The sequence below is a fragment of the Phoca vitulina genome, unplaced genomic scaffold (genome assembly GCF_004348235.1).
Source record: "Phoca vitulina isolate PV1807 unplaced genomic scaffold, GSC_HSeal_1.0 scaffold25, whole genome shotgun sequence".
Classification (NCBI taxonomy): Eukaryota; Metazoa; Chordata; class Mammalia; order Carnivora; family Phocidae; genus Phoca; species Phoca vitulina.
This window is the reverse complement of record NW_022589728.1, coordinates 20,791,030-20,818,818: the sequence shown is the minus strand read 5'-3', so window position 1 is coordinate 20,818,818 and position 27,789 is coordinate 20,791,030. Positions and strand designations below refer to the sequence as shown.

At 40.1% G+C, this 27,789-nt stretch overlaps 1 protein-coding gene across 10 annotated transcripts in view; it reads left to right on the top strand.

Annotated features, from left to right (window-relative positions):
• Window positions 1-27,789, top strand: part of NCOA2 (nuclear receptor coactivator 2) — a 284,594-nt gene that overhangs the window by 232,600 nt on the left and 24,205 nt on the right. For 9 of the 10 annotated variants that reach the window (XM_032421670.1, XM_032421663.1, XM_032421666.1 and 6 more), the window contains 6 exons: window positions 2,912-3,059; window positions 4,763-6,032; window positions 13,407-13,617; window positions 15,734-15,940; window positions 18,835-19,050; window positions 22,117-22,246. In XM_032421670.1, coding sequence (XP_032277561.1) covers window positions 2,912-3,059; window positions 4,763-6,032; window positions 13,407-13,617; window positions 15,734-15,940; window positions 18,835-19,050; window positions 22,117-22,246 — 2,182 coding nt within the window. The remainder of the gene's footprint in view (window positions 1-2,911; window positions 3,060-4,762; window positions 6,033-13,406; window positions 13,618-15,733; window positions 15,941-18,834; window positions 19,051-22,116; window positions 22,247-27,789) is intronic. The other variant, XM_032421672.1, reaches the window with a different exon arrangement.

Here is a 27,789-nt window from a genome sequence, read left to right as displayed (position 1 = left end):
TTGCACAGAATCACATTTCCTCAAGTGCATTCTGGTTTTTTGTTATATTGGTGAGAACGAAGAAAAACTGCTTTTCCTTAGCACTTACTAAGAACTAAGTGGGGGAGGCGCCTGGGTGGCTCAGTTAGTTAAGCGACTGCCTTCGGCTCAGGTCATGATCCTGGAGTCCCAGGATCGAGTCCCGCATCGGGCTCCCTGCTCGGCAGGGAGTCTGCTTCTCCTTCTGACCCTTTCCCCTCTCATTCTCTCTCTCTCTGTCATTCTCTCTCTCAAAAATAAATAAAATTAAAAAAAAAAAGAACTAAGTGGGGGAGAGAGACACTTCTTCTCCTGGTCTTTTGGTCCTCCTCTCATACAGGACACTGTATGTCCTGGCAGGGTGCACCTGGTTAGGAGGCCTGGATTCTCCAGGGAGGGGCTCTGATGCCTGTGGGCCAGCAGAGTGTGCCCTGTGACTCGGTTTGGCAAATTGTCTGCATTTTGGCAGGAAAAAGTCCTAACTCCTCATTGAAAACAGAGGTTTAGCCTGTCATCTTCCATTTAATGTGCATCTATGACCTTAGCATTTTACCAGTAGTGTTTGTATGCATAAACTCTGTGCTGTAAGATTGCTTATGAAAAAGTACAAATCATAGTAGATGACCTCCCTCCCCATGCCCTTCTTTTTTTCTCATCTTATTCCTCTTTTTCATCTTATTTATCCTTCTTAGAAGTAAGTACATAATCCAGCAATTTGTGCCTTTCAGCATTTTTCTCTAAGTTGGAAAGAATAAGAGGAAGTTAAGAGTCTATATTTGGCAGAAATCAGTATTTACCCTCCTATTTCACTAGATCTGGTTTAAAATGTAAAAAATAGTAACAATGGGGGTGCCTGGGGGACTCAGTTGGTTAAGCCTCTGACTCTTGATTTTGGCTCAGGTCATGATCCTCAGGGTCATGATATTGAGCCTGGAGCCCGGCTCCATGCTGTGCCGGACGTGGAGCCTGCTTAAGATTCTCTGTCCCTCTCCCTCTGCCCCTCCCCACCTCTCTCCCTCTCTCTCAAGTAAATCTTCCAAGAAAAAGAAATAGTAACAACAGGGGCGCCTGGGTGTCTCAGTCGATTAAGCATCTGACTCAGGTCATGATCTCAGGGTTGTGGGATCAAGCCAAACTCAGTGAGGAGTCTCTTCTCCCTCTCCCTGCCTTTCCCCCCGCTTGTGCCCTCTCTCTCGCTCAAATAAATAAAAATTCTTTTTAAAAACAATAAAATAAGAAATAGTAAGAATAAGAAATATGAATAAGAAATCACCATGAGCAAACATGTTCAGTGTCCTTGAACTCTGAGTAGCAGTGCCCTACACTCAATTCTGTGGCTTCCTGATTCCTTACAAAAGGGTTTATAGAAATGTATCAGGCACTGTGGTAGGCTTAAACAGGCCAGACCCACTGAAGGGAAACTACAAAATGTATGAAATACCCTGCATCCAAATGTGTGAAGTAGGTAAGATCGAAGATAATCAATCACATTGAGTAAAAAAATCTAAAAGTTTGTGTTTAAATGGAAGAGCTTCCTAAATCAGGTGCATGCTTAAACATATCTAATTAAATGGAAATAGAAAATCTTAACTGATCACAGATGAAATTCCAAAATTGTAAGGTATTCAAAATAGGAATCCCATTATAAATACTGTATTCATTCTGCTTTATAGGAACCTACTCATTGTGCAAAGCAAGATACAGAGATGTACAGTAATTCATTTCCAGGACTGCCACTCCTGAGTAACTTCATGTAACAGTTGATGGCAGAAATACCTAAATACTGCATGTAACTGAAACTGCAGAGGGGGTTTCATAAGGGAAATTGCTCGAAGTGAACTTTTTAAAGAAAAACCAGAATCCATGTTGTGTGTCAGTGACTCCCTCCCTCCCTCCCTCACTCACTTGTGGCAATTTTGTGGAATCATGAATGTGCTTGATCTGGCTATTCGTGGGGCTGGCTATTCAATCCACAACATATATAGAGAGGATTATGTGATAAAAACATGGTAGTCTTCTTAAAGTGGTTTAAGAGGGTAACCAAATTATATGGCTACTTTTTTTCTGAATCAAAATGTTCTTTTTAAAAAGAGTGTTCTTTTTAAATAGGTGATGTTTGACAGCTTTAAAATATAGTTGTTTTAAAAGATAAATCTGAAATTTTAAGAGAAATTATTTTAACCTAGTTGATTTGTTATATTTTCTTCTGTTGTCTTGAAAATGGAAACACCAGATTCTTTATCCAGAAATTAAACCAATTCCACTTTTATTGTTTCAGTTTTCTATTTAGCCTTTTTCTCTTCTGAAAAGATTTTTCTGTTTATCTTTTACTTCCTGTTGTCCTATCCACAGAAATAACACTTCTTACACACTGAGAAACAGAATGGGTGATAGTATTATGAGATACTTCAAGATGAAAAGATGACTATTCAGAGAATATATTTAATGTCATAAATTTTACTGTAATATTTTTATTAGTTTAAAAGGAAGTTAAAGGCAAATTGTATACTTTAAAAGTATCATGTTTATGCATTGTATTTTTTTCTGATATTTTAAACAAATCTTTGTAAAACTAGTTCTGAGCCAACAAATGGTTTACACTCTTTCATCATGGTACTGAAGATTTTAAAAAGAACATAGTTCGAGGGTCCAAGCCTTAAACAAAACAAAACAAAACAATATATTGAATTTATTAGTATTTTGAGTAAAAAATGAGCATGCTTTTAAAATGTTAAAAAGTTTCAATATCATGAAATAGTACTTACAACTCCTGTTAACGTGCTGGTAGGAAAATGGGAAGATGAAGTTTATTACTATTAGTATGTCTTCTCCCGCCCCCACTCTCAGATTTTTTTTTCCTAAACGTGCATTCTCTTTCCCTGCTTGCCTACAGTGCTGAGACAAGGATTGGCGTTCAGTCAGATCTATCGTTTTTCCTTGTCCGACGGCACTCTTGTTGCTGCACAAACGAAGAGCAAACTCATCCGTTCTCAGACTACTAATGAACCTCAGCTTGTAATATCGTTACATATGCTTCACAGGTAATCCCCGTTCTAAGAAGTCATTTTCCCTTCCCCAAATCAGAAGGAAATGGTTCGAAAGCAATAGATCCCCCCCTAGAGCTTTTCAGCCTTGTGAGACAGCTCTGTTCATCAGCCCCAGGCAGGTAAAATACAAAATTAAGTTGCTATGAACTTTTGGCCAACGGAAAACTTAGGATACCGGCAAAGTAGGCTATACTCCGAATCTGTGCCTTACCACTAGTGAATTTTAAAACCCAGCTGGAAGGACACAGGCTAGCGCTCACTTTGCTCCGACAGGACCGCCTGTCATACCGGAGAAGGGAAGTCGGTCCATTCCCAGGGGTGACGCATGCGGTGCAGAAATAGTGAAGCCGCTAACAGGACTTCTGCTCCTGGGCGTGGAAATCTGAAACTTCCAAATATATATACTTGGAATATTTTAGGTTTTCCCCCCTCCTCAGGTTTAAATTAACTTCTGGATTTTGGCCTTTCGATTGAAAGCTAATAAACATTTCCATTAAAAAATGACAGTACAGAAAATTGAACGCTGATTTTAAAACAAATGTCATAAACTATACTGTTTTACAGCACAAATTTAGGAAAATGATTATATTTCGAGTTATATAAATATGTATGTATGTGCTATATAAAACTTTATGAGGTACTATCAGAAGATATATAAAGTTGCTCTGGTTAAAGAATCCCCTTTTATTACATTTCTCGATTATATACTTTCTTATTTAGGAATAAAAAAAAATCAGGCATCCCTGTTTGCCAACTGTTAATAAATCTGACCTCAAACTGAAACAATTTGAAAGTGATTACAGATGTGCCAAATTTCACCCCCCTAAGTGAAAGCTGATGTTTGACAATTTGTGAAACCTGTTTTGTTTGGATTTGGGAACACATGTGGTAACTCACAAGTGACTGCCAAGGCTGTAAATTAAAGCTCATAGGGCTTGGAAAATCATCTAGCCTGGAAAACCTGCTTTTAGTCACCAGTAAGGGAGTGGATTGAAGTTGTCTGGGCGTTGGGGAATAAGATCACAGAGCAAGGTCACTCTGAAGTTCTGTCCCATGTTGTCTGTTTTGGAGGCTCTCGCTTTGACCTGCAAGGGGATCTGTTAGACAAGGTGATCTAGTTCTAAGTACTTTTGGTACCTTTACTGGCTCTAGAACTTGCGGAGTCTCTACTAGTTAGGGGCGAGTTCTCCCCTCTCCCCGCTGAGTTTGCTCTCCGTCTTGAGCCAAGTAGTAGACCTCAGAGCTCTCTGGGCTTACGGATGGGTCTCTTGTTAGGAATTGTGATCCGGCAAATAATTGAAGACAGCTCTGCTTGTTAGGGTCCTTCCTTTAAGATGGTACAAGTTCTCAGTTATTCATGATAATATACCATGTAATGAGAAAGATAATATTATGTAATTGGAACCCCTCTAATGTCTTGTCTGGTAACTACAATTTCAGTCCAGTAGCAGTCACATTTAAAGACACCTCCTCTGTAAAACCGCAGACATCTTAATGAGTTGACTGAAAAACATCCCTCTTGGTCCAAAATTATGCGTGCTCAGTCTTGTCCATAATTGCAGATTGTTTCATCCAAGTATTATCTGTCCTTTAAATGTAGTCTGTTCTTTTAAAGAAAAGAGGCCATCTCATTTTTTTAAAATTAATAACAACTTGCTAAATGTGTTTCCTTTTATATTTCTTTCCTCATCGTACAGAGAGCAGAATGTGTGTGTCATGAATCCGGATCTGACGGGACAAGCGATGGGGAAGCCACTGAATCCAATTAGCTCTAGCAGCCCTGCCCATCAGGCCATGTGCAGTGGGAACCCAGGTCAGGACATGACCCTTGGTAGCAATATAAATTTTCCCATCAATGGCCCAAAGGAACAAATGGGCATGCCCATGGGCAGGTTTGGTGGTTCCGGGGGAATGAACCATGTGTCAAGCATGCAAGCAACCACTCCTCAGGGTAGTAACTATGCACTCAAAATGAACAGTCCCTCCCAGAGCAGCCCTGGCATGAATCCAGGACAGCCCAACTCCATGCTTTCACCGCGGCATCGCATGAGCCCCGGAGTGGCCGGCAGCCCTCGAATCCCACCCAGTCAGTTTTCGCCCGCAGGAAGCTTGCATTCCCCTGTGGGAGTTTGCAGCAGCACAGGAAATAGCCATAGCTACACCAACAGTTCCCTCAACGCACTTCAGGCCCTCAGCGAGGGGCACGGGGTCTCACTAGGGTCGTCGCTGGCTTCACCAGACCTGAAACTGGGCAATTTGCAAAACTCCCCCGTTAATATGAATCCTCCCCCACTCAGCAAGATGGGGAGCTTAGACTCCAAAGACTGTTTCGGACTTTATGGGGAGCCGGCTGAAGGTACAACTAGTCAAGCAGAGAGCAGCTGCCGTCCCGGAGAGCAGAAGGAGACGGACGATTCCAGCATGCCCCAGGCTGTGAGCGGTGAGAGAGCTGATGCACAGAATCGGCTGCATGACAGCAAAGGACAGACCAAACTCCTACAGCTGTTGACCACCAAATCAGACCAGATGGAGCCCTCGCCCTTACCCAGCACCCTGTCGGACACAAACAAGGACTCCACAGCGAGCCTGCCTGGTCCTGGCTCGACACATGGAACCTCGCTCAAGGAGAAGCATAAGATTTTGCACAGACTCTTGCAGGACAGCAGCTCCCCTGTGGACTTGGCTAAGTTAACAGCAGAAGCCACAGGCAAAGAGCTGAGCCAGGAGGCCAACAGCACGGCTCCCGGCTCAGAAGTGACTATTAAACAAGAGCCAGTGAGCCCCAAGAAGAAAGAGAATGCACTACTTCGCTACTTGCTAGATAAAGATGATACTAAAGATATTGGTTTACCAGAAATGACCCCCAAACTTGAGCGACTGGACAGTAAGACAGACCCTGCCAGTAACACAAAATTAATAGCTATGAAAACTGAGAAGGAGGAGATGAGCTTTGAGCCTAGTGAGCAGGTAAGTTGTGTAATGTGTTCTCTCAGGTATACTAATCCATATCCATCAAGGATTTTCACAGGGGCATTTGGAGGCCTCAGGTGAAGGGATAAAAATAAGCCTTCTCCTTTGTTGTTCTTACTTGGACACAGAGTTAATTCTCACTGAAGCTCCCTGTTCCAAATACTCCTGTCTAGCAACGAATGACACTTTCATCCACCAGGGGAAGGCTGAGTTTTTTTTTTTTTCCTGGAAAGGGCCAAGTGGTGAGTATTTTAGGCTCTACGGACCAAACAGTCTCTGCCACTGTGGTCCAAAAACGGCCATAGACACTATGCAGACAAATGAGAGTGCTGTGTTCTAATAAAACTTTACTGACAGCCACTGATATTTGGATTTTATACAGTTTTTGTGTGTCACAAAATGCTCTTCTTTTGATTTTTTTTTCACTTATTAAAAAATGTAAATTCCTTCTTAGCTCGGGGCCATAGGAAAACAGGTGGTGGGCAGGATTTAGCCTACAGGCCAGCTGTAGTTTGCTGACCCTGTTAATAGAAGATGCCTAAATTGGAGATAATCACTTCCTTGAAACTGGCTTTGTCAGGACAGACTTCATTAAATTATTTCCCATTTACCTTTCTCTCTCTTTAAGATCAGAGTTTGGTTTTCAAACCTAATGAAGACCATCGTGCCCTCTATCATCAACCGAACCTTCTGGTTCATGTTAAAGAATTCTTTTCTTTTCTTTCTTTCTTTCTGTTTTTTTTTGAGAGTTATTTCTGACATAATGGTTTGGCATAAGATGTTTCCTGGGGACTCAGTGACGGGCTGGGTTAATGATCCAAGACTTCACCCTGCATTATCAACTCCCTCTCTAATCCCTGGGAACAGGCCTGGACTTCAAATCTTTTAAGTCCTCATTGGTTAACAAGTGAAGAAGCTGCATTGGCCTTTCTACTTAAAATGGTTCACTAATTTGTCTTGAAATTTGTTTTGCAAGTGGAGAGTTTATGTGTCACTGTCTTGGGGGACTAGGTGTGGATGGGGAGAGAAGAGAGCAGCACTCCCTTGCTATACTTGAACTCTGCTGAGTCAGCCGAGGCTGGCCCAGGGGCAGGGCTAGGATTGAAAGCAGGAATCAGGAAGGCTGAGGCCAAACATGCCCGCCCCATAGAGCTGGGCTCCATCCGCCCTTCTAAGCACTTAGCTTCCTTCATTTCTTTCACTTTGATGTCTTGGCAGCTGCTGTATTCCCGTAAGAGAGATATGATTTTTTTAAACCTCCATGCCCTTCACCAGGGAAACATCCTAATTCTATAATCATCTTTGATAATTAACCCTAGAACTTAGATGTTAGTGCAGGGTTCGACAATACAGCTATTCTGTAATGCTGTAAAATCAGTAAGTGGGGGAAACTCAGTTTCTTTCAGCAGAAAGTTAGTAGCAATACCTTGGATTAAGTGTAGGGTGAAACTGTATTGATAACTGTCAATGTTTTCATCTTTTGACGTTTACTAGATTAGAATATACAGAGCAAGTGGCAGGCAAAGATACTGTCACTCACGTCTCCCTAACACATGCTAGAGGGCAAGATGGTGACTCACGAGGGCCACCTTAGCTCAGTGGCTAAGTGGCTGGTCCCTCCCTCCATACACAGAATTTATTTCTATCCCAGGCCTGAGGCCCTAGGGACTTAGAGAGTCAGGGAAGGGGGACACTGTTTGGCATGTCTATATTTAGTGTGTGATGATGCTAACTTCAGACAAGAAACTGACCAAAAAAAAAAAAAATTTTTTTTTTTTAAGTCCTTGAGTCACTTGCCGTTTCTAATTGTTGTTTAGGAGACACGTTTTTCTAATCAAAGTCATCTTACCTAGGGAACATCAGCACAAATCTGTTATTTTGGGACCAAAAAGCACTGTGTACACACACACACAATTTTTTTTCTTAATGAAACCCAGTCCCTGGTCTCACCCTCCATTCACTCCCATTTAAAAATAAAACTCCGCCAAAAAATACTGCTTCAGAGCAAACTTAACATTGAAAACATTGCAACTTGAAAAGAAAAGTTACCACAGGAAGTATGCATTACCTAAATTTAGATCAAAGTTAGAGTGACTTACTTTAAGGAAAAAACAGTGATTCTTTTGCCTCCTGCTTGCCTTCACTATTCCCAAAACAGATTAATTGTATCTCCTTTTAACTGCTCTACCGGTTTGTTAAAGTTTTTTTCTTTCATTTCAGGGGAATACAAGTTTTTTATTTAATAAGATAAACTGTTAGGGAGCCTGAATTATGCACTCAACGGGCTTGTTATTTTGACTCAGAAAAGAGCCATTAACCAAGTGTGTGTTTAACTTACCTATAACTTACTAAGGACAGGAAGTACTTCGATGGTGCTATTATACCTAAAATAGCGTTCTTTACTGGGTAGAGTATTTAAACAACAGTTGTTTCTACGGCATTTCGTCACCAACAGGAAGCAGCGACTGAAAAATTTCCAATATGTTTACCGACTTTCAAGTTACATACTTATTTACCCAGTGGAGCATGTTGATAGTCTTATGTTCTTTCTAACGCTACTGGGCCAGTTATAATGAGGGCTTAGAGCTAGTCTAAAAGGAACATCTTGCTATTTACCTCCACCAGAAAGGCAAACCATATTTTAAACTGGCAATGTCCTGAAAATTTCCCACCAAATGCGGTAGAATTGTATTACCATCTTTTAACAATTTTACCTTTTTTTTTTAAACAATTTTATGTTAGGCAAATGTGGTAAAATTACACTTTTTATTTAAATTTTTGAAAAAATGTTTTGTAACTTATTAAGACACTTACGTTATTAAAATGCATGTGCTCTTTATATTTCCTTCAGAGAACAAGTTGATTTGACACATGAAAAATTCATAAAACCAGAAAAATGAAAAATTAAAGAAATCAAGTCCAATTTTCATTTTGTAGAACTTTTATAAAAATCTTTCTGACTCATTTTCTGCCTGAAATAGTTTAAACTAACTATTCAAATTGATGTGGCTAATTTGAGCATTCGAATAGATGCCTAAGCAAAACTTTGAAGAATCTTGGCAAAGCATTTTAAAGGAAGGCATTAATCTTTTTGTCTTGTGAAGAAATGCCTAACAAAGTAGACATGGACTGGGGCGCCTGGGTGGCTCATTCGTTAAGCGTCTGCCTTCGGCTCAGGCCCTGATCCAGGGTCCTGGGATCGAGCCCCGCATCGGGCTCCCTGCTCAGCGGGAAGCCTGCTTCTCCCTCTCCCACTCCCCTGGCATGTGTTCCTGCTCTCACTCTCTCTCTCTCTCTCAAATAAATAAATAAAATCTTAAAAAAAAAAAAAGTAGACATGGACTAGGAGAACTTTTGGTGAGAATTAAAGCTTAAAAAAATTTAGGGGGAAGGGGATATTTGATCAGAAACTTAATGTGATCAAATCTATCCCTTCCAAAACTTACGTAACTACAGAAGAAAATGCCATAATCGTCAGATTTTATTGCCAAACAGCCGAAGGGGTTATAGTAGACATTCTGAATTTTATGTCTTTGATGAAGAACATTTAAAGTATACTTAAGACAGTTAGAGGAATGTTAAATGTGTACTCCAAAAATTAACAAGAAATAAGCACAAGCAAAACAATATTATCTCCAGTGGGGAAAATTACATAATGTATTCTTCTGATGGCAAACTGAATGAATTCGAATAATGTCCATAGTTATGGGGATCCAAAGAACCAATTTCTTTTGACTATGAAACCAAGAAGTTCCTACATGGCTTTCTTAAGACAAAAAAGTGTTCAGTTGTTTTTTGTTTTTTTTTTTAATTAAAGATTTTATTTATTTGAGAGAGAGAGAGAGAGAAAGCAGGAGCGGGGGGGGGGGGGCAGAGGGAGGAACAGACTCCCCGCTGAGCAGGGAGCCCGATGCGGGATCAATCCCAGGACCCTGGGATCATGACCTGAGCCGAAGGCAGACGCTTAGCGACTGAGCCACCCAGGCCCCCCCAAAAAGTGTTTAGTTAATTGTCAGAACTAGACTGATCCACAGTTCAATTTGGTAGGCTCTTAAAATGGCAGAGATTAAAACTTGAAAATCAGTTTTTAATACATGCTTTTTAAAAATAAAAATCAACCAAGGAAAATAGTGGATTTTAAATTTTCTAATTATTCGAAATTAAAAAACCAATAAATTGATTTAAACCATCCAAATAATATATATATATACACATGCACACACATATATATTAGATTTTATTTATTTGAGAGAGAGAGCACAAGCGGGGGGGGGGAGGAGCAGAGGGAGAAGGACAAGCAGACTCCCTGTTGAGCGGGGAGCCAGATGCAGGGCTTGATCCCAGGACCCTGGGGTCATGACCTGAGCTGAATGCGGATGCTTAACCGACTGAGCCACCCAGGCGACCCAGCCATCCAAATATATTTTAACATTTTATACGTATAATGTTAGACTTATTTTCAACTCATTATATTAGACACAAGAGTAGATTACATAGGAAGAATCATGAATCTTGTCGTTAGAACTCTTTGAAACTATGATGATAGTTATTTTTCTGTTTGACGGACGTGGTTTAAAGTATAATTTTATTTGGGTGAAAAGAATAAAGGTAAAGGAAAGATAGGAGTCTAGACACAGGCTGTTGTTAATCTACACTGTAAAAACTTTCTTCTACACATATCTGGGATTGGGGGCAAGTATAAGAGCATCCACTGAGGATAATAATATACTTTATATTTATTACTGTTTATATGAACCTATTTATTTTTGGCTGTTTCTCATCCAAGGCAATCTGCAAAGCTTTCTCAAGAAGCAACTTATTACTTTACTTATTCACCCCCTTCCTTCCTCCTCCTTCACCCCCTACTCTTCCCACCACCACCCCCACACACACACAATGAGCTTCAAGGACCACTTTTTAAAATACTCTAGGGGCGCCTGGGTGGCTCAGTCGTTGGGCGTCTGCCTTCAGCTCAGGTCATGATCCCAGGGTCCTGGGATCGAGCCCCGCATTGGGCTTCCTGCTCCGCATGAAGCCTGTTTCTCCCTCTCCCACTCCCCCTGCTTGCGTTCCCTCTCTGGCTGTGTCTCTCTCTGTCAAATAAATAAAATCTTTAAAATAAATAAATAAATAAAATACTCTACACAAGGCAGCAGCATAGTAGGGAAACCTGGTTTCATAGGACAGCAATAAACTTCAGTTTATTAGAACCTCTTTCTTATCTCTATAGTTATTTTAATGACACAATTACAAGGATATTTATCACACATTTGTATGAAATATTTTTCTGAGAAAATAATGGAAATTACAGGAATTTCTATGAGAAATTTAGTTGATCCTGGGAAATTTTCTTAAATCACAGGTTAATATGGTTAAAGGAATTCATCAGTTGACTGAGTGTCCATGACTGTGTTCCAAGAACTGTCCTTGGAGGACAATAAATGTTCATACTGTTGTTTATCCTTTTGTATTCAACAAAACATGATAAAGATAGACTTACAATGGAGTCACTTTACATGTACATTTAACTTACACAAAATCATCTATACACATTCAGAAGAAAGGAAGGGGCAGCTACGAAGTGGTTAAGTAGTGTGAGCAGTTCCGCCCACCATTTTACCCCAGAAGTATGTACCCTAGCAGAATGATCATGAGATGGATGACAAGAGAATCCTGGGTGTGGGTTCTCCTATGGCTCTAACAGTGTGAACATGTAGCTACGTGTTTTTTAAATGCAGCACAGCCCCTACACACATTACACACTACGTCATTTAGGACTCAGCTAAAAAAACAGCAGTGTGCTTCCACTCCGGAGGAGAACCTGACTGTGTTGCCCTTGGAGGGGACATAGGTGTGCAGTGAGGTGTCTCCCCAAGGATCATTTTGTGTCTGTCTATACTTTAGGATGCTAACTTTGGAACCCAACCCTTACCTAAGATATATCTTTCCAATATTTGATGCCTCCATCTTTTGTTAGAAATGCGTGGCTAAACTAAACTAGAAAATGGTCTTGTAATTGCCCCAACAACACACTGGGAATTTCCTAGAAAGTTGATCTCCAGGTTATTACTAAGCTAGTTGACTCTGAAGAAGGAATCAAATAAAATGTCACTTCAGTTTATCTTTCCCAACTTGAGAAATATGTCCAGTAAGACTTCCCATACAGATACTACATATGCCATAAATTGCAAAAACCTTAGTAAATCCAACCTCTGCCTGGGGAATAGGGGTTTGTATATAGAATAAAACTGTGAGCCATTTTGCTCCAAGTATTACCTCCTATCGGATGTAAACAATTTCATTTGAATGCCCTGTGTCAATAAAATGTCTAGTCATGGTCAAGGATTCAGAGTCCATCCAGTGACTTTGAGGGAATTACCTAACTTCTGTGTTTCCACCTACACATCCAAGAGATCATTCTTACCACTTTCTTCATTAGAAACTACTGCTGACATTTGACTTCTCCATTTTCTTGTGTGGTTAGCACTGCCTGATAGGTTCTACTTAAAAGAATATAAAATAAGTTGAGCTTTCTGGAAGAAAAGTAGTAGGTGTGAGATAGTGGTGATATTCACCTTATTATTTTGATGTTGGTAATTGAAATGAAATGACTTCAGTAGAAGGAAAAGCCCTAAGAAACACTGTTCTGCCTTCTGTGAAGTCAGGTTAATAAATGCTGTGTATGGGGACACCATGTTTTTATCCTGCTTCCCTACATTTTGTCACCTAAGCTGGTGACTGACTGAGAAAGCCAGTGTCATTTGAAACTGAAAGTGCAAGCAGGAAAAAAAACACCAGTCAAATCGAAAAGGCAGTACTTAACTATTCATGGTGACTTTGAGCTTATTTTGCGCTTATTTTGCGTTTTACCCCCTGCTCTTAAAAAAAGAAGTCCTAGAAGGAAATGACCACCTACAAAACACTGATGTAGTGTAAATTTGGATCATATTTTTTTTTTGAACCAGTTTTTTGTTGTTGTTATTTCTTAGAGTTAACCACAAAACCTAGACCTGGACCATAAGTCCTAGTACACTCAGAGTTAATTAGAAATATACATACTCATGACTGATTGAATTATTAGCATACAATAAAGGGGAATTTATATATTGCCAATGAATCAGCGCTGGAAGAGAGCTCTTTTTCTAGATGAGGAAATAGAGGACGAAGAGATTTAAGTTATTTGGCCTTTGTCAGTTTAAATTTTTAAAAGATGATCAATTCCCTTGTTAGGCCCGAGGTCTGCGTGTGTGTCTGCATCCTTTGTGTGGTTGTGCTGGTGCCTCGTGCCAGTTGGGTCTGTAACTGCAGATGGGGCTGTGGTGCCCACTCTCAGGGTGGGACTGGATAAACTCTTGTGTTTGTTAACTGCAGCCTGGCAGTGAGCTGGACAACTTGGAGGAGATTTTGGATGATTTGCAGAATAGTCAATTACCACAGCTTTTCCCAGACACGCGGCCAGGCGCCCCTGCTGGATCAGTTGACAAGCAAGCCATCATCAATGACCTCATGCAACTCACAGCTGAAAACAGTCCTGTTACACCTGTTGGAGCCCAGAAAACAGCATTGCGAATTTCACAGAGCAGTGAGTATGAGATATTGATGGTTATGCCAAGAAATTCCCATATAATCACCATTAGAAACAGTGATTATTAAAATCTGATACAAACAGCTTAGTCACTTCAAGGTTTTTGTGATCAAATAGCGCCATCTACTGTCCTGGTTCTTCAAAACACCATTCAAAATGGACTCTCTTGAACATGGCTTTCCAGCATTCTCTTGTGGTTAATTTAATCAATTTGCAGTGAGACTGACCTACATAGATAAAGTTCTTTGGATGGTTGTCATGTTTCCCTTTATTTTTGCTACTGCCTTCAGAAATGGGGTTTAAAATAGACTTTATGTGTTTGAGTATATAAGTGGATACTTTAAATATAGAAAATTATAAAGTTAGGCTGACTTTTTAGGAATAAAATGCTATTAAAAATTCTTAATATTTAATCATAATATGTGAGCAGGCTACACACATTAAAAATAGCCTATCTCTTAGGAATAATCTTTTAATTATCAGTTTGAATGGAACTTTATCATACATGTTTTCTAAGTGCACTTTAACTAATTTGGTATAAAGCTGGAAGACCTTAGACTATTTTAGAAAATACATTTTTTCTTTCATTTATTCTTTTTATTTTAGATTTTTGTAAGTTTAAGACGAATTCTTTCTTCACCAGGATCACTTAGTTTACAAACTCAGTTACCTGAAGTAGTCCAACAGTTTTGAATGGAAGAAAATACCTCTCCTGTACAGAGAGACATAATTTATGGAACGATAGATGACGTCCTTAGTGTTAACTTGGTGAACAGAATTTTTCCCTCGTCAAGTACAGTCTCATTCTGTGCTTAGCATTTGTTCTCAAACTGGAAATGGCAATCATCAACCAAATCACAAAATATCTTTAATTACTAGATCTTTTCTCAAGTGATTCTTGATTATTCTGAAATGGGTAAAACAAAACAGTTTGTGTTTGTTATCATCTCTCAAACCTTCGTGTTTCCCGAGGAATGGAAGGTACTTCTGGACCATGGGCGATCACAAAGTCAAAGAGTTGGGGAGTGAGTAAGAAGCACACTAGAGAAGTTTATGCTCATTAACCGGAGGCATTAATGAAGGGTGGCAAGGGGACTCATGCTTTCTCCTCTATTTGTACCTCCTGATGGTGGTCAGATTGTTGAGTGCCAACCAGAGAGCTAAACCTGAGGGAATCATGATTAAGCATACACCATTCCCATTCCGAGCCCTAATTCTTCTAAATATTTTATTTCTGTTATTAATTGTTAAGAACTTATTTATTCTGAATGTTCTGTTTCATACTATGCTTATGTAAGTCAGTGAAAATAAAATACTTGATACTATTTCATAAAGTAGCTCTATAAACTGTCCTTTATAATATCTGTATACTTTTAAAATTTAAAAATGTGCTTATCAAATTATTGGTTGTCTGTGTGATAGTACAGTGCAGTGCAGTGCGCACACCACCATGGATTCTGTCAGTCCACCATAAGAATCCTTTCAAATCTGAATGTGTCCGGAATTTAAAGAAGCTGTATTTAGAAGATTAAACAGGGCCCTAAATCTTTAATACTGACTTTAGGGGCCAGAGTTCACCCTTAAAAAATTTTAACTTCCAAGGCAAATAGATACTTCTAACCTAATTCTACTCCTAGGAAAGTCCAGTTAAGAAATTCTATGTCCAGACCACGTGTGTCTAGGTTTGGGGCTCATACAGGAGAGGTTCGTAGCTTCATAGCTGTGACAAAGCAGGACTCCTAAATTCCAATAATGGCACATATGGACAAGACCATACGAGTGTTTTACTTAGCAAATATGATTAAATGTTAGAAATTAGTGTTGGGGAGGAAAATATATGGTAAAAGACATGGGGGTTTTTTCCTCTCTTTTTGCAAGATTGTTAAGAGTTAAATAAGAGACCTGTTGATTAAATTTTGGTGCTGCATATGGGGTTTTTTTTGGTTTTTGTTTTTTTTTTTGTCTGTGAGTTTGTCTTTTACGTAGGCAGTTGGTCCCTGATGTGCATATCTTCGATATTTTACAGACAGCATTTTCCCTGAACACTGCTTCTGTTGCTATTCTTTTCCATTATCCTATATTAACCTTCAATTTTCATTTGTTTTCTCCTTAGCTTTTAATAACCCACGACCAGGGCAACTGGGCAGGTTATTGCCAAACCAGAATTTACCACTTGACATCACATTGCAAAGCCCAACTGGTGCTGGACCTTTCCCACCAATCAGAAACAGTAGTCCCTACTCAGTGATACCTCAGCCAGGAATGATGGGTAATCAAGGGATGATAGGAAACCAAGGAAATTTAGGGAACAGTAGCACAGGTAAGGGCTCAAATGCACTGTTACTTTATTGGTGGGTTATTTAACTTAATGATGTATTCATCCACATCAAACTAGTAGAATTTTTCAAATGAATTTTTTTTTATGTTAGAAACTAATACTAGAAGGTAAGAAAACTCTACAAACTTTGGGAGAGTGGCATGTGAAGCATTGGGAAACATTCCAGTAAGCTGACCATTTTATTCTGTGATCATTACTTTTACGAGGTTTCTAATCATTAATCCTATAGCGTAGGCTTATGTCTTCTATTGCAGTTTACTGTTCTAGACATTGTAGTGTTACGTGTAAAATGATTTGGTGGTTGCTGGCGTCTCCTGTAATCTGCTGATCATCCCAAAACTTCCTATTAATTGATGATTTGTTTTTGGAGAATTTCAGAATGAAAGTTTAAAATTCAGCCAACTTTTCATACTTATAAATGATAGAGTTCTTCAGAAAAATGTTAATTAAAAATAAAGAACTTTACATGGTAATATGCTTGGTCTAAGAGTACCGGGTCCAGGGCCCCCTTTTTGAAGATGTATGACTTTGCCTGTGATCTGGTTTGGACCTTGACTTGCTGTGACTTCAGGTATCTGCCAAGTTGCCCCTGCACATTTGCTAAGTGGTATTCAGTGTCATCACAGCTACCGTGTTCCCACACTTCCAGCTAATTAAGGCTAGAAATTGTCTGAGCAGCAGTGATTGCTGTTACCACCACGTCCTGTACCCTATAATATCTATTTATCACAGACCTAGTAGCAGGATGCTGAGTTTCCTAATGAACTGCTCACAATTTACAGCCTTCTTCCTTTGACAAAATGAAGTACTCAGGAAAAAGGCATTGAAAGAAATAGATATTATGAAAAGAATTTATATTTGTTCTTGTTTTTTTCTTTTTTTTTTTTTTTAGCTTAGTCTTTAATCTCTGTATGCACATTGCCATTTTAGACAGCTGGCTGAAAATGAGAATTCAGTTTAAGGGGAAAAGTTGGATTTATTTATTTTCGGGTATTGATGAGCAAGCAATTCGTGGGGAAACGTGTACCATGCTGTATTAAAATCGTTGATTCCTTCAACAAATATTTATTGGGCATAGCCTACCATATGTGCCAGGCACTCACTACTTCACTACTTTATGTATTCACAGAAATAAGGGCCATATTAATTTTATAATTTAAGATAAAGTATTGATTTATGTAAACAAAATACTGCTTTCTGCAACATTCTATAACAGAAAAGGAGCCCCAGTGACTTATTAAAAGTGCCTCCTTATTAGGAGAACACTAGAAGTTCTGAGTTCTTGGAGAGGTCTTGGAGGGAGGAATTTAGGGGTATACCTGTTTTCAAATCTGGGCAGCCTGGAGATCACTGGTGTCCAGACTCTGAAGATCATACAGTGCCTGTGCTTTGTTTCAAGAAAGAAAAAGAAAAAGCCTGAAAGAGATTGAGACCCCAGTTATTATAATTGCAGGAATGTTGTTGAATTGCGGGTCATTTTTCCTTCTGCTTTCTGGACTTGCCATAATCTTGTTATATTATTTAGAGACCAGGTTTTTGGAAAAATAAAATGCCTTTCTCCCATAATACATTTGTGTAATTCAAATTTAATCTTCAAATGGTTTTTAAAATATATATTACTATAATATTGTTCTGACTTCTTCAGTCAAATTAATTATCCTTTATTCCTTATCATCCGAACGTAGCACATTCTCATTTCACAAGTGAAAAGCCACCCACAATACATGTTCTCTCCGTTTCTTAAATATACTCTATTTTTAGTTATCATAATTAAAGTAAATGAAAGCAAGCCATCTATTTGAAAACAGAACTTTTATTTTTTTTAAGATTTTACTTATTAGAGAGAGCATGAGCGGTGGTGGGGAGCGGCAGAGGGAGAAGCAGACTCCCCAGTGAGCAAGGACCCAACGTGGGACTTGATCCCAGGACCCCAAGATCATGACCTGAGCCAAAGGGAGATGTTCAACCAACCGAACCACCCAGGCGCCCCATAATGAAAGCAAAACTTTTATATATCCATCATTAAACATTTCGAAATGCGGGGTTCTCGCTTGGATTTTTTTCCCCTTTAGAATATCAAGTCTTAGCCAATATTTGGCCATTGTCAGCATCCCCAGGGGCCAGGCCAGAGAGAGCGAACACTTGATCCTGCTTGGAGTATTGTGCTCTTATTGTTAAGTGTGGCCAAATAACTGATAATATCTCAAGTATAAAAAGATTTTACCAATCTGCCCTAATCCATTTTGATCTATATGATCAGGAATGTGGTGGTCGAGGTATATTGAAGTACACTATAAGGAGGAGTTCCCTTGCCTTGGATATAAAAAACTGTGGTAGAAAGATCCTGTAATTTCTTCATGTTTTAGAGGCTACCAAAGAAGCTTAACAAATTATAGTAGTCTGAAAGGGAGCTGAGGGTTTAAAAATGTGACATCAGCTTCATGGGATATTCTGTGATTTGGATTTATAACCAGAGTATTGATTATCAGTTTAAACCTTGTTTCTCTTAGCCTCACCTCCCTTTTGGAAAGTAAAGCATTAACGTGTAGACCAGCTAATGTGATTCACTTCCTGAGGAAGGAAGTTGGGGTTATCCACACACCACAGCACCTGTTTCTAAGTACATATGGGAACAATTTTAACAGCTTTTCCGAACTATGAAGAGTGGCAAGTCTGTGCTTTGAGCAACTGTAGAAATTGCCAACTCTTGTTTCTTAGCCAAGGGTCTGCATCTGTCCCAATGAGGGCGTTACCTATTGGGCCGACTGTGTATTACAGAATGATTGTCTTCTACAGAGTGAGATCATCTGGTGTTCATACGTGCTGACTGTGTTTTCAGTTACCCCATGTCTCTGTTTCCTCTGGCTTGCCTGCAGGAATGATGGGTGGTAATGCTTCCCGGCCCACTATGCCATCTGGGGAATGGGCACCACAGAGTTCTGCCGTGAGAGTCACCTGTGCTGCTCCCACCAGTGCCATGAACCGGCCAATCCAAGGAGGTATGATTCGGAACCCAACAGCCAGCATCCCCATGAGACCCAACAGCCAGCCTGGCCAAAGACAGATGCTTCAGTCTCAGGTCATGAATCTAGGTAAGGTAGCTCTAGTGCTCTTTTTTTTTTTTTTTTTTTAAGATTTTATTTATTTATTTATCTGACAGAGCACGCGAGCACAAGCGGGGGGCAGGGGCAGAGGAAGAAAGAGAAGCAGACTCCCCGCTGAGCAGGGAGCCCGACGTGGGACTCAGTCCCAGGACGCCAGGATCATGACCTGAGCCGAAGGCAGACGCTTAACCGGCTGAGCCACCCAGGCACCCCTCTAGCGCTCTTTACTTTTAATCTCCATGCTTTCTTAGAAGACAGTAACAGTTCCAAAAGTTCTTTCAAGATATGCTCCTCATTTGCAGTTTAGGTGATTCCCCTCATGGCAAGCTATCATAAGAGAGATTTTGCTAGAACTCTATAGAATCATAGAATCTGAAAAGCTTTCTAGTTACATTAAAGAACCAACTACATTTGTGGTGTTTTATTTTTATTAGATTATCTAATTTCAACCTTTGAGGGGAGTGAATTGGAGTGTCACACTATAAATGTTATACATATGATATTTTTTAAAAACATTTCAATGTTACAGCAGTGGTTCCTAACTCTGGGTGATCATCAGAATCATCTCAGGACATTAAGATGCAGATTCTTGGGCCACCATCCTAGACTATTAAACCAGACTTTCCAGGGTCCTCACTGAAGGTACAAGGTCGTCTTAGAACATCTCACAAAATGTGAGGATCACTAAAATTCTATTTGGATACAGTTCACATGTTATTAAAATTAATGGTCTGATACATTATACGACACCATTTGTATGAAGTGCCCAGAACAGACAAATCTGTAGAGAAAGAAAGTAGTAGGTAAGTGGTTGTCTAGGGCTTGGGGTATGGGGGACATGGGGAGTGACTCCTAGTGGTCATGGGGTTTCTTTTGGGGGGAATAAAAACATTCTAAACCCGGTTATCGTAATGGTTGTACAACTCTGCAAATATACTGGAACCCCCTAAGTCATATACTTTAAATGGGTGAATTGTGTGACATGTCAGTTATATTTCGGTAAAACTGTTATTTAAAAAAAAAAGTTAATGGTCTGTACAACTCATACTTGAGATTGTTTTCTTAATCATCGACCTGTTAACCTTCTTCTAAATCTTGCACATTAGCATAATTCAGATAAGTTAATGTTTATGTACTTTTTCATATACTTAGATATTGCACAATGAGTAAGAGCTAAATCATTAACGGAAAGGTACCAGGATTGTTTTGACAAGACAACGCAGAATTCTCATCCTACCTCTGGCCTCCGCTTTCCTACCTAGTTATGTAATTGCTCAGCACATTTTTGGCTTATTTCTGAGAGGTGACATTCAGAAAGCCTTTCTGCAGAGAATGTACTTCGAATTGATGAGTGGTTTCCAAACATAAATTCATATAATTTGAGGCTTCTGTGGAACAGTGCTAAAAATGACCAGATTTTCATGCAAAATTAAGCTGAGAAATTTTTTAATGTATTGATTCATTCATTAAAATATCATAATTAAGGGGCACCTAGCTGGCTCAGTCGGTAGAGCATGTCACTCTTGAGCCCCATGTTGGGTATAGAGGTTACTTGAAATACAAAATAAATAAATAAATATCATAATTAATAAATCCCTTATATCCAGAAATTTAATTTATTCTCCATATTTCTTTACTGAAGAGACCTCACCTGGCCTTTGAGCTGTGTATTGTGTAGCTGAATTTCTCTTGATTTTTAATAAATTCAAAAAAGCCCTGAACTCAACAGAAAATTACCTATTTTAACGGAAGACAGGTGTATAGATGGTGATAACAATAAAATCATTGAAAAGCTCGTGTCATCCATTAGCTTTAAACCTCTAAAAAGAACTTCTAAGAGCACATCTGAGTTGTCTGGGCCTTCTTTCTGTTCCACCCTCTCTCTTCTGCAAGAGCTAACTGAATTACAGTTAATAAAAGTTTAGGAACAAGTGATCTAGCACTTCTCAGAAGTATGGTCCAGGACCCTGATGCCCTTTCAGGGGGTCTGTAAGGCTGAACTATTTCCATAATAATCCTGAGACACTCCTGGCCTTCTTCGCTCTCACCTCTCACAAGTGTACAGTCGAGTTCTGGAAGTTATATGCTGTGTGATATCACCGTAGGTGGAATGTGGGAGCACGTAGGAGTCTCCGGCTCTCCTCTATCAATCCAGACATTAAAGTGATTTTCAAAAATCTAAAACAATGCCAGTAAAAGGGTTTTTTTCATTTCTTATTTTAAAAACTTGTTTAGAGGAGCCTGGGTGGCTCAGTCGGTTAAGTGTCTGCCTTCAGCTCAGGTCGTGATCCCAGGGTCCTCGGATTGAGCCCCGCATCGGGCTCCCTGCTCTGCGGGGAGTCTGCTTCTCTCTCTTCCTCTGCCACTCCCTCCTGCTTTGCTCTCTCATTCTATCTGTCAAATAAGTAAATAAAATCTTTAAAAGAAAAAAACAAAAAAGCTTGTTTATGTTAACACATAGCGGATTTATTGTAATTATTTTAAATGAATGAATAATTGTTTTTTTCTACTTTCCAATGTGAATCTCCCATACAGTAAGTATCAATAAGGTATACCCACATAAACAAAACTAAAAGGTCAGGGTGCTGGGGTGCCTGGATGGCTCATCGGTTAAGCCTCTGACTCTTGATTTTGGCTTAGGTCATGATCTCAGGGTCATGAGATCGAGCCCCCCACTCCACCCACCTCACCCCCAGTGGGCTCTGTACTCAGTGGGGAATCTGCTTGAGATTCTCTCCCTCTCCCTCTGCCCCTCCACCCCGCCCCCTTACTCTCTCTCTCAAAAAAAGAGACTATAAAAAGTCTTCATTGCAAAAAGTTTAGAGCTGCCACTGTATATATTGCCTGAAGTGGGTGATAAGCCTTGATATTTATTGCCTTTGTTTCTATTTCAGAACAAAAATTCAGTCTTACTATTTTTACCTAATTATTATTGCATCCGTCTTTTTCATTTTATGTAAACCAGGTATTTCACTTTGTATCACATAGTGGAAATAGGCACTTCCCTGATGACAAGTTGTAAAGTTTTTGGATTTTTGTCTTCTCTCTTTTTAGGGCCATCTGAATTAGAGATGAACATGGGGGGACCTCAGTATAGCCAACAGCAAGCTCCTCCAAATCAGACCGCCCCGTGGCCTGAAAGCATCCTGCCTATAGACCAGGCGTCTTTTGCCAGCCAAAACAGGTGAGTCCTGAGCACCCAGGAAATTCCAGAGAAGAGTGGTTCATGATGAGTTCTCTAAGTTATTTTAGACCTCTGCCAGAAGTTAATCTTCTCCTCCTAAATAGTTGGTCCTGGCCAGTTTTCATGTATTCAGACTATATCATCAGTTATTGGACAGGGGGTATAGGGGAGGGAGAAATCCAAAAATCAGGTTAGACCTAAGGCATGTCTTTAAAACGTTATAATTTAGTTGGAAAATAAGATATACATTAATAACTGTAATATAAGGTAGTATATTACTATAAATGCTATAAGAGAAATAAAACAGATTGGGAGAGATCGTCCCACTGGAGTGATTGGAGAAGGTTCAGAGTCTTGAAGAAAAGGTGTAATTCAGGAGGCAGCGATGGCAGGAAGCCAGTCCAGCAGGTAAAAACAGCATAGTCAGAGCCTGGATGTTACAGAAGGAACCTGTGTTTACGGTAACAGAGAATTGTCTGGTTTTCTGTTGACATATATTTTACCACTTAAAACAGTATAGTAAAGGCAATATGAGAAGATTTGGCAGGAAGAGGAGATCAGTAATAGATTTATAGGAGGTCTTAAATACCAAACTCTGAAGAATTCAGACTTTTTTCATTAAGCCATTGAAATTTTTTTGAGAAAGGAAGTGGTATGTGATCATGTTTGATTGAGATTTTTTGGTTCTGATTAGCAGTCTAATAATTTTTCTTTGTGGGTCTTTTCTCTCTAGCTGCTTTTGAAATACTCTTTGTATTTTCTGTATTGTACCTTTACTACAATGTGTCTGGGTGTGGATTTATTTATACTGCTTGGTATTTGGTATATGCTGTACTTTTTTTAGTCTGTAGATGCGAGTTTTTTTCATCAGTTCTGGAAAATTTATAGCCATTATCTCTTTATATACTGCCCCCCTCCATTTTCTCTATTCTTTCCTTCTGGAATTCTGGTTAGACATGTTACACCTTCTCTGCCTACACTGGATTTTTTTTTTTTTTTTTTAAGATTTTATTTATTTATTCATGAGAGACAGAGAGAGAGGCAGAGGGAGAAGCAGGCTCCCAAGGAGCAGGAAGCCCGATGCGGGACTTGATCCCAGGACCCTGAGATCATGACCTGAGCCGAAGGCAGATGCTTAACCATCTGAGCCAACCAGGCGCCCCCTACACTGGATTTTTAAAAATTCTACCCTCCAGGGGCACTGGGGTGGCTCAGTCAGATAAGCGTCCAACTCTTAATTTCAGCTCAGGTCATGATCTCAGGGTTGTGCGATCGAGCGCCATGTTGGGCTCTGCACTGGGCGTGGAGCCTGCTTAAGATTCTCTCTCTCCCTCTGCCTCTCCCTCTGCCCCTCCCCCCCCCGAAATACGTTCTACTTTCTTAATCCATGTATTTTCCTATCTCCTCATCTCTCAGTACTACATCAGGATAATTTATTATCCAGTTCCTTAATTATCTCTTCAGCTATGTTTAGTCCAATCATGTTTTTCATTTCTAAAAATTTTATTTGCCTGGTCTGCTTTTCACAGTCTCATTGTTTGCTTATTCTTGTGGTTCCATCTTTATATCTTTAAGCATTACGCTCATCATTCTTTTCTGAATTTCTTTATCTGATAATTCCAATATCTAAATTTCTTAGGAGGTCTAAATCCAATATTGGCTCTCACTCATGAAGGCGTATTTCCCTGAGTATTTTGGTAATCTTGCATTGGAAGTTCGTAAGTGCATCTTGGCCAGTGAAACATCTAGGGTTGCCATTGTGGACACTTTTCTTAAAAGCGAATTTGCAGTACTCTCTGCCAGAGGAGGGGGTCTACTCCAAGTTCCCTTAGTTCAGTCCAGCAGCCTCAAGTTAACTCCTTTTGTTTCACTTTGGCCCAAAGCCCCAGCTCTCTTACTGCTTTATGGATAAAAACACACCTATCACCAGTGGCTCAGGATGCTCAAATTTTAGCTCATAGGTGGTCTTTGTTTTGTTCTGTGCTTGCGTCTTTGAAGTTCCATTATTCCCTGCAGAGCCAACATCACAGTTAGGTTCTATGCATAATCTCATTGTTTTTAATAGCACACTGAAAGCAGATGTTGCTCAGGTGACCTTGAGCCCTAGGTGATGGTACCACGTGACTGGTTGGGTGGGCAAAGAGACCCTATGCAGAGAGATAGAAGCCTAAGCCAGAAGGTACCGTAGGAACTTAAAGGATGCCTGTGGTGTTTTCCAGGAAGCAAACTTGTTAGAAAACTTAAACTATAGCAGTTTGGCCTTGAGGTTCATATATAGAGTTGGAGTTGAAGGCTCAATGATTGGAGATTATTCTAGTTTAAAATAACGTAATATTCTTATCAAATTCACAGATGATGAAAGTCAACAGGGTTTCTGAAATTTCATAAAAGTACAGTACATTTTCAGAGTTTCTTATTTGTTTTTTTAAAAATACAGGTTTCAGGGCACCTGGGTGGCTCAGTCGGTTAAGCATCTGCCTTCGGCTCAGGTCATGATGCCCGGGTCCTGGGATAGAGCCCTGAATAGAATTGGGCTCCAATTCTCCGCTCAGCGCGGAGTCTGCTTCTACCTCTCCCTCTCCCTCTGCCCCTCCCCCCGCTCATGCTCTCTCGTGCCCATGCGCACTCTCTCTTTCTCTCTCTCTCTCTCAAATAAATAAATAAATTTTTTTTAAAAGGTTTCAGGGGCACCTGGGTGGCTCAGTCGGTTGAGCGTCTGACTCTTGGTTTCAGCTCAGGTCATGATCTCTCAGGGTCATGAGACAGAGCCCCGAGCCCCGCATTGGGCTCCAGGCACAGCAGTGAGTCTGCTTGGGATTCTCTCTCTCCCTCCTCCTTCTGCCCCTCCCCCCACTCACGTGTTTTCTCTCTCTCTCCCTCAAATAAATAAATCTTTTTAAAAAAATACAGGTTTCAGAGTGAGTCCTACTCCAAGACGTAAGACTTTTGTCATAGCATTGCACAGCTCGGAGTTGTGGTATGGTACCCATCTTCCTTTCTGTATCTTAAGGGAGAGTAAAGGATTCAAAAGATTCAGTAAAGTTTAAAAACAAAAATATCAAAAGGTGAATATGAGCCCAGCAATAAGATATATGAGGGGAAAGTCGGGGGCCAGTTATTTCACTGGAAGAAAATTAGGGAGAGTGCTTTAATAACGGTCTCAAGGAGATAAGGAAGGAGAGCTGGTTGCTTACCAGCTATCTTGCTCTCGCTTAGGGGCGAAACTAGTGTTTTCAAACCCTGCAGTGCCTCTGAATCACCCCTGGGGTCTCACTAAAAGGTGGGTCTGGGTGGGACCCAGGGCTCTGCATTTCTAACGAGCCCCAGCATCTCTGGCCCCTCCACCGCGCGCTGGGCAGAACTGAGGCAGGAGAAGGACCGACCGAGCGAGAGCGGCACGCGACCGCGGCACTCCCGCTGGACGGTCAGCGCGCCTGCTTGCGTGTCGAGCGTCGCCCAAGCAACCACTGCAGTCGTACTTCTTCGGTTCTTCCAGTTCGTTGAGTCTAATTTCATGGTGTCAGTGAGTGTTACGCTTTTTCTAAATGTGTTTATTTGATATGTTAAAAAGCCACCCGTTTCCATGGAAACTGGCACGTAATAAAAATGTAGTACAGTCATTAAATCCAGTGCCTGATCATTGTTTTGGATGAAATGTCAAAGATCGGTTCCTAGAGAATACTAGGCCCAAAGTTAGGATTCTCACTGTTGCCCAAATAGCTGAGGCCTCTTAAAACAAAACTGGAAGAATGGCACAGTTTCTGCGGAGCTGGGTCTCAGCGGCAGCACGCTGGTTTGCGGGCGAGTCTCTGGGGCTGGGCACTGCCCCTCTTCTACCCTTGTGCTCGTTCAGTTTCTTCATATGACCGCCGTGTGGACAAAACATAACATTTTCATCCCTTTGAAAGTTATTTCAGTTTTTCCAGCCACTCACCCCCCCCCCCTTATTCTAAATAATTCAGTTTGGAAGAAAGTTGTGACCAACTTGATGGTGATCTTATTGTCATAGGCATTCAGAAGTGATGGACAACAAAGGTTCTAACCACAACTCTTTTGAAAAGAAAAGCAGTGCTTTATCATCTTTTTTTTTTTTTTTTTAAATGCCCTTCCTCAGTATCATCATTAACATTTTGTAGTTTAACTGCCTCCCTGTTTAGGGGTAGGTTTGTAATGTGTTCTGATCCCAGCATTAGTTTATGTACACATTTCAAAAAGACTGTAGGTTAGCCCTTCAATCGCAAACATATTCTCATACTCATGTATTTATAGCTGAATTTCCATTTTCTGTAGTTTCATTGTGTTTTATTTTCCTTGATGTAGTATGTAAAGGAGATATTTAAAATACAGCCCCAAATTTATGGATGATTTCTTGAAGATTTCTGTTGGATTTATAAAAGTGACTTTGTCTTGAAGTACAGTAGCTGCCTTCCATGAAAAACTTGCTTTCACATTAAGTTGAAAATTCCTGAGTTAATTTGGTTTTCTTTGGTTTGAAATGCATCTAAGTAAAGTTGCTTTTGTTTATTTCTTATCATGTGGTAGCTGTTAACTTTATTGTGGAATTTTGAAGATATGAAAAGTAACAGTAATGGTATGGTTTCTCAAACATGAGCTCAGAATTGACCTTATTCCGCTTCTTATCACCATCCTTCTCTTTTGCTAGTTCATAAATAAAACTGTAGATTTCAGGAAACAAGGTTTCTGTTGATGACGGATTATCTTTTGCTAGTTTATTAATCATTTTGCGCCAGCCTGTGGCCTGTGTGTTCTTTCCTTTATTCCTCTGAATTTCATCCTTATCTTAATATTGTAATGTCTGTCAGATGCTGTCTAGATTGTAACTGTATTTGTAATTGCCCAAAATGCAGGGTAGTAAGTAGGCATTTATAAAGTTGGGATTGAAAGTCTGGATTGGTGTTTTTTCCATAAGCCGGTCATATTATGATGTCTCTAAGGGAAGTGATAGATTCGTGGTATGCCCAGGTTTATCATATCAAGCCACAACGCAGTGTATTTTTCTGAGTATAAAGTATGATACCCTGGCTAGATCAGGAGCCTTTTATTTTCGTCAGCTGGAAATTTACTGAACCTATGCAGTTTCGAGTACTGGGCCCAACAAGGAGATTTAAGATCTCCTCACTGGGTACAGTCCAAAGTTGGTGTTTTTAACATAAATACCAGTATCAATTTTAAGTGGAAAAGAGATGGGGAAGCATGGAGTGACAAGTCTTGGCCTTATAGTGGTGTACAAGGCATCTTCTGGAAAAAGATCAGTTGCCCAGGGTGGCTGGGGCTCACAGGGAAGTTGTGGACATTGAGTTTGGAAAGGTTCGGCTTTACCAAAGTATATGTGTCCTTAAATTCCACCACCACCACCTGTCCAGAGATGTAGACATTTTCCGGGAGAGCTGAAATAAGAATTTTGAGTCAGCTCAGTAAAGTTTGTTTTGGGAAAATGAACCTGACAACGCTGTATAAGGAGAATTGGAGAGAGGCTATAAACAGGAAAGCATCTTGAGAGTCCCAGCATGAGTCGACAAGGG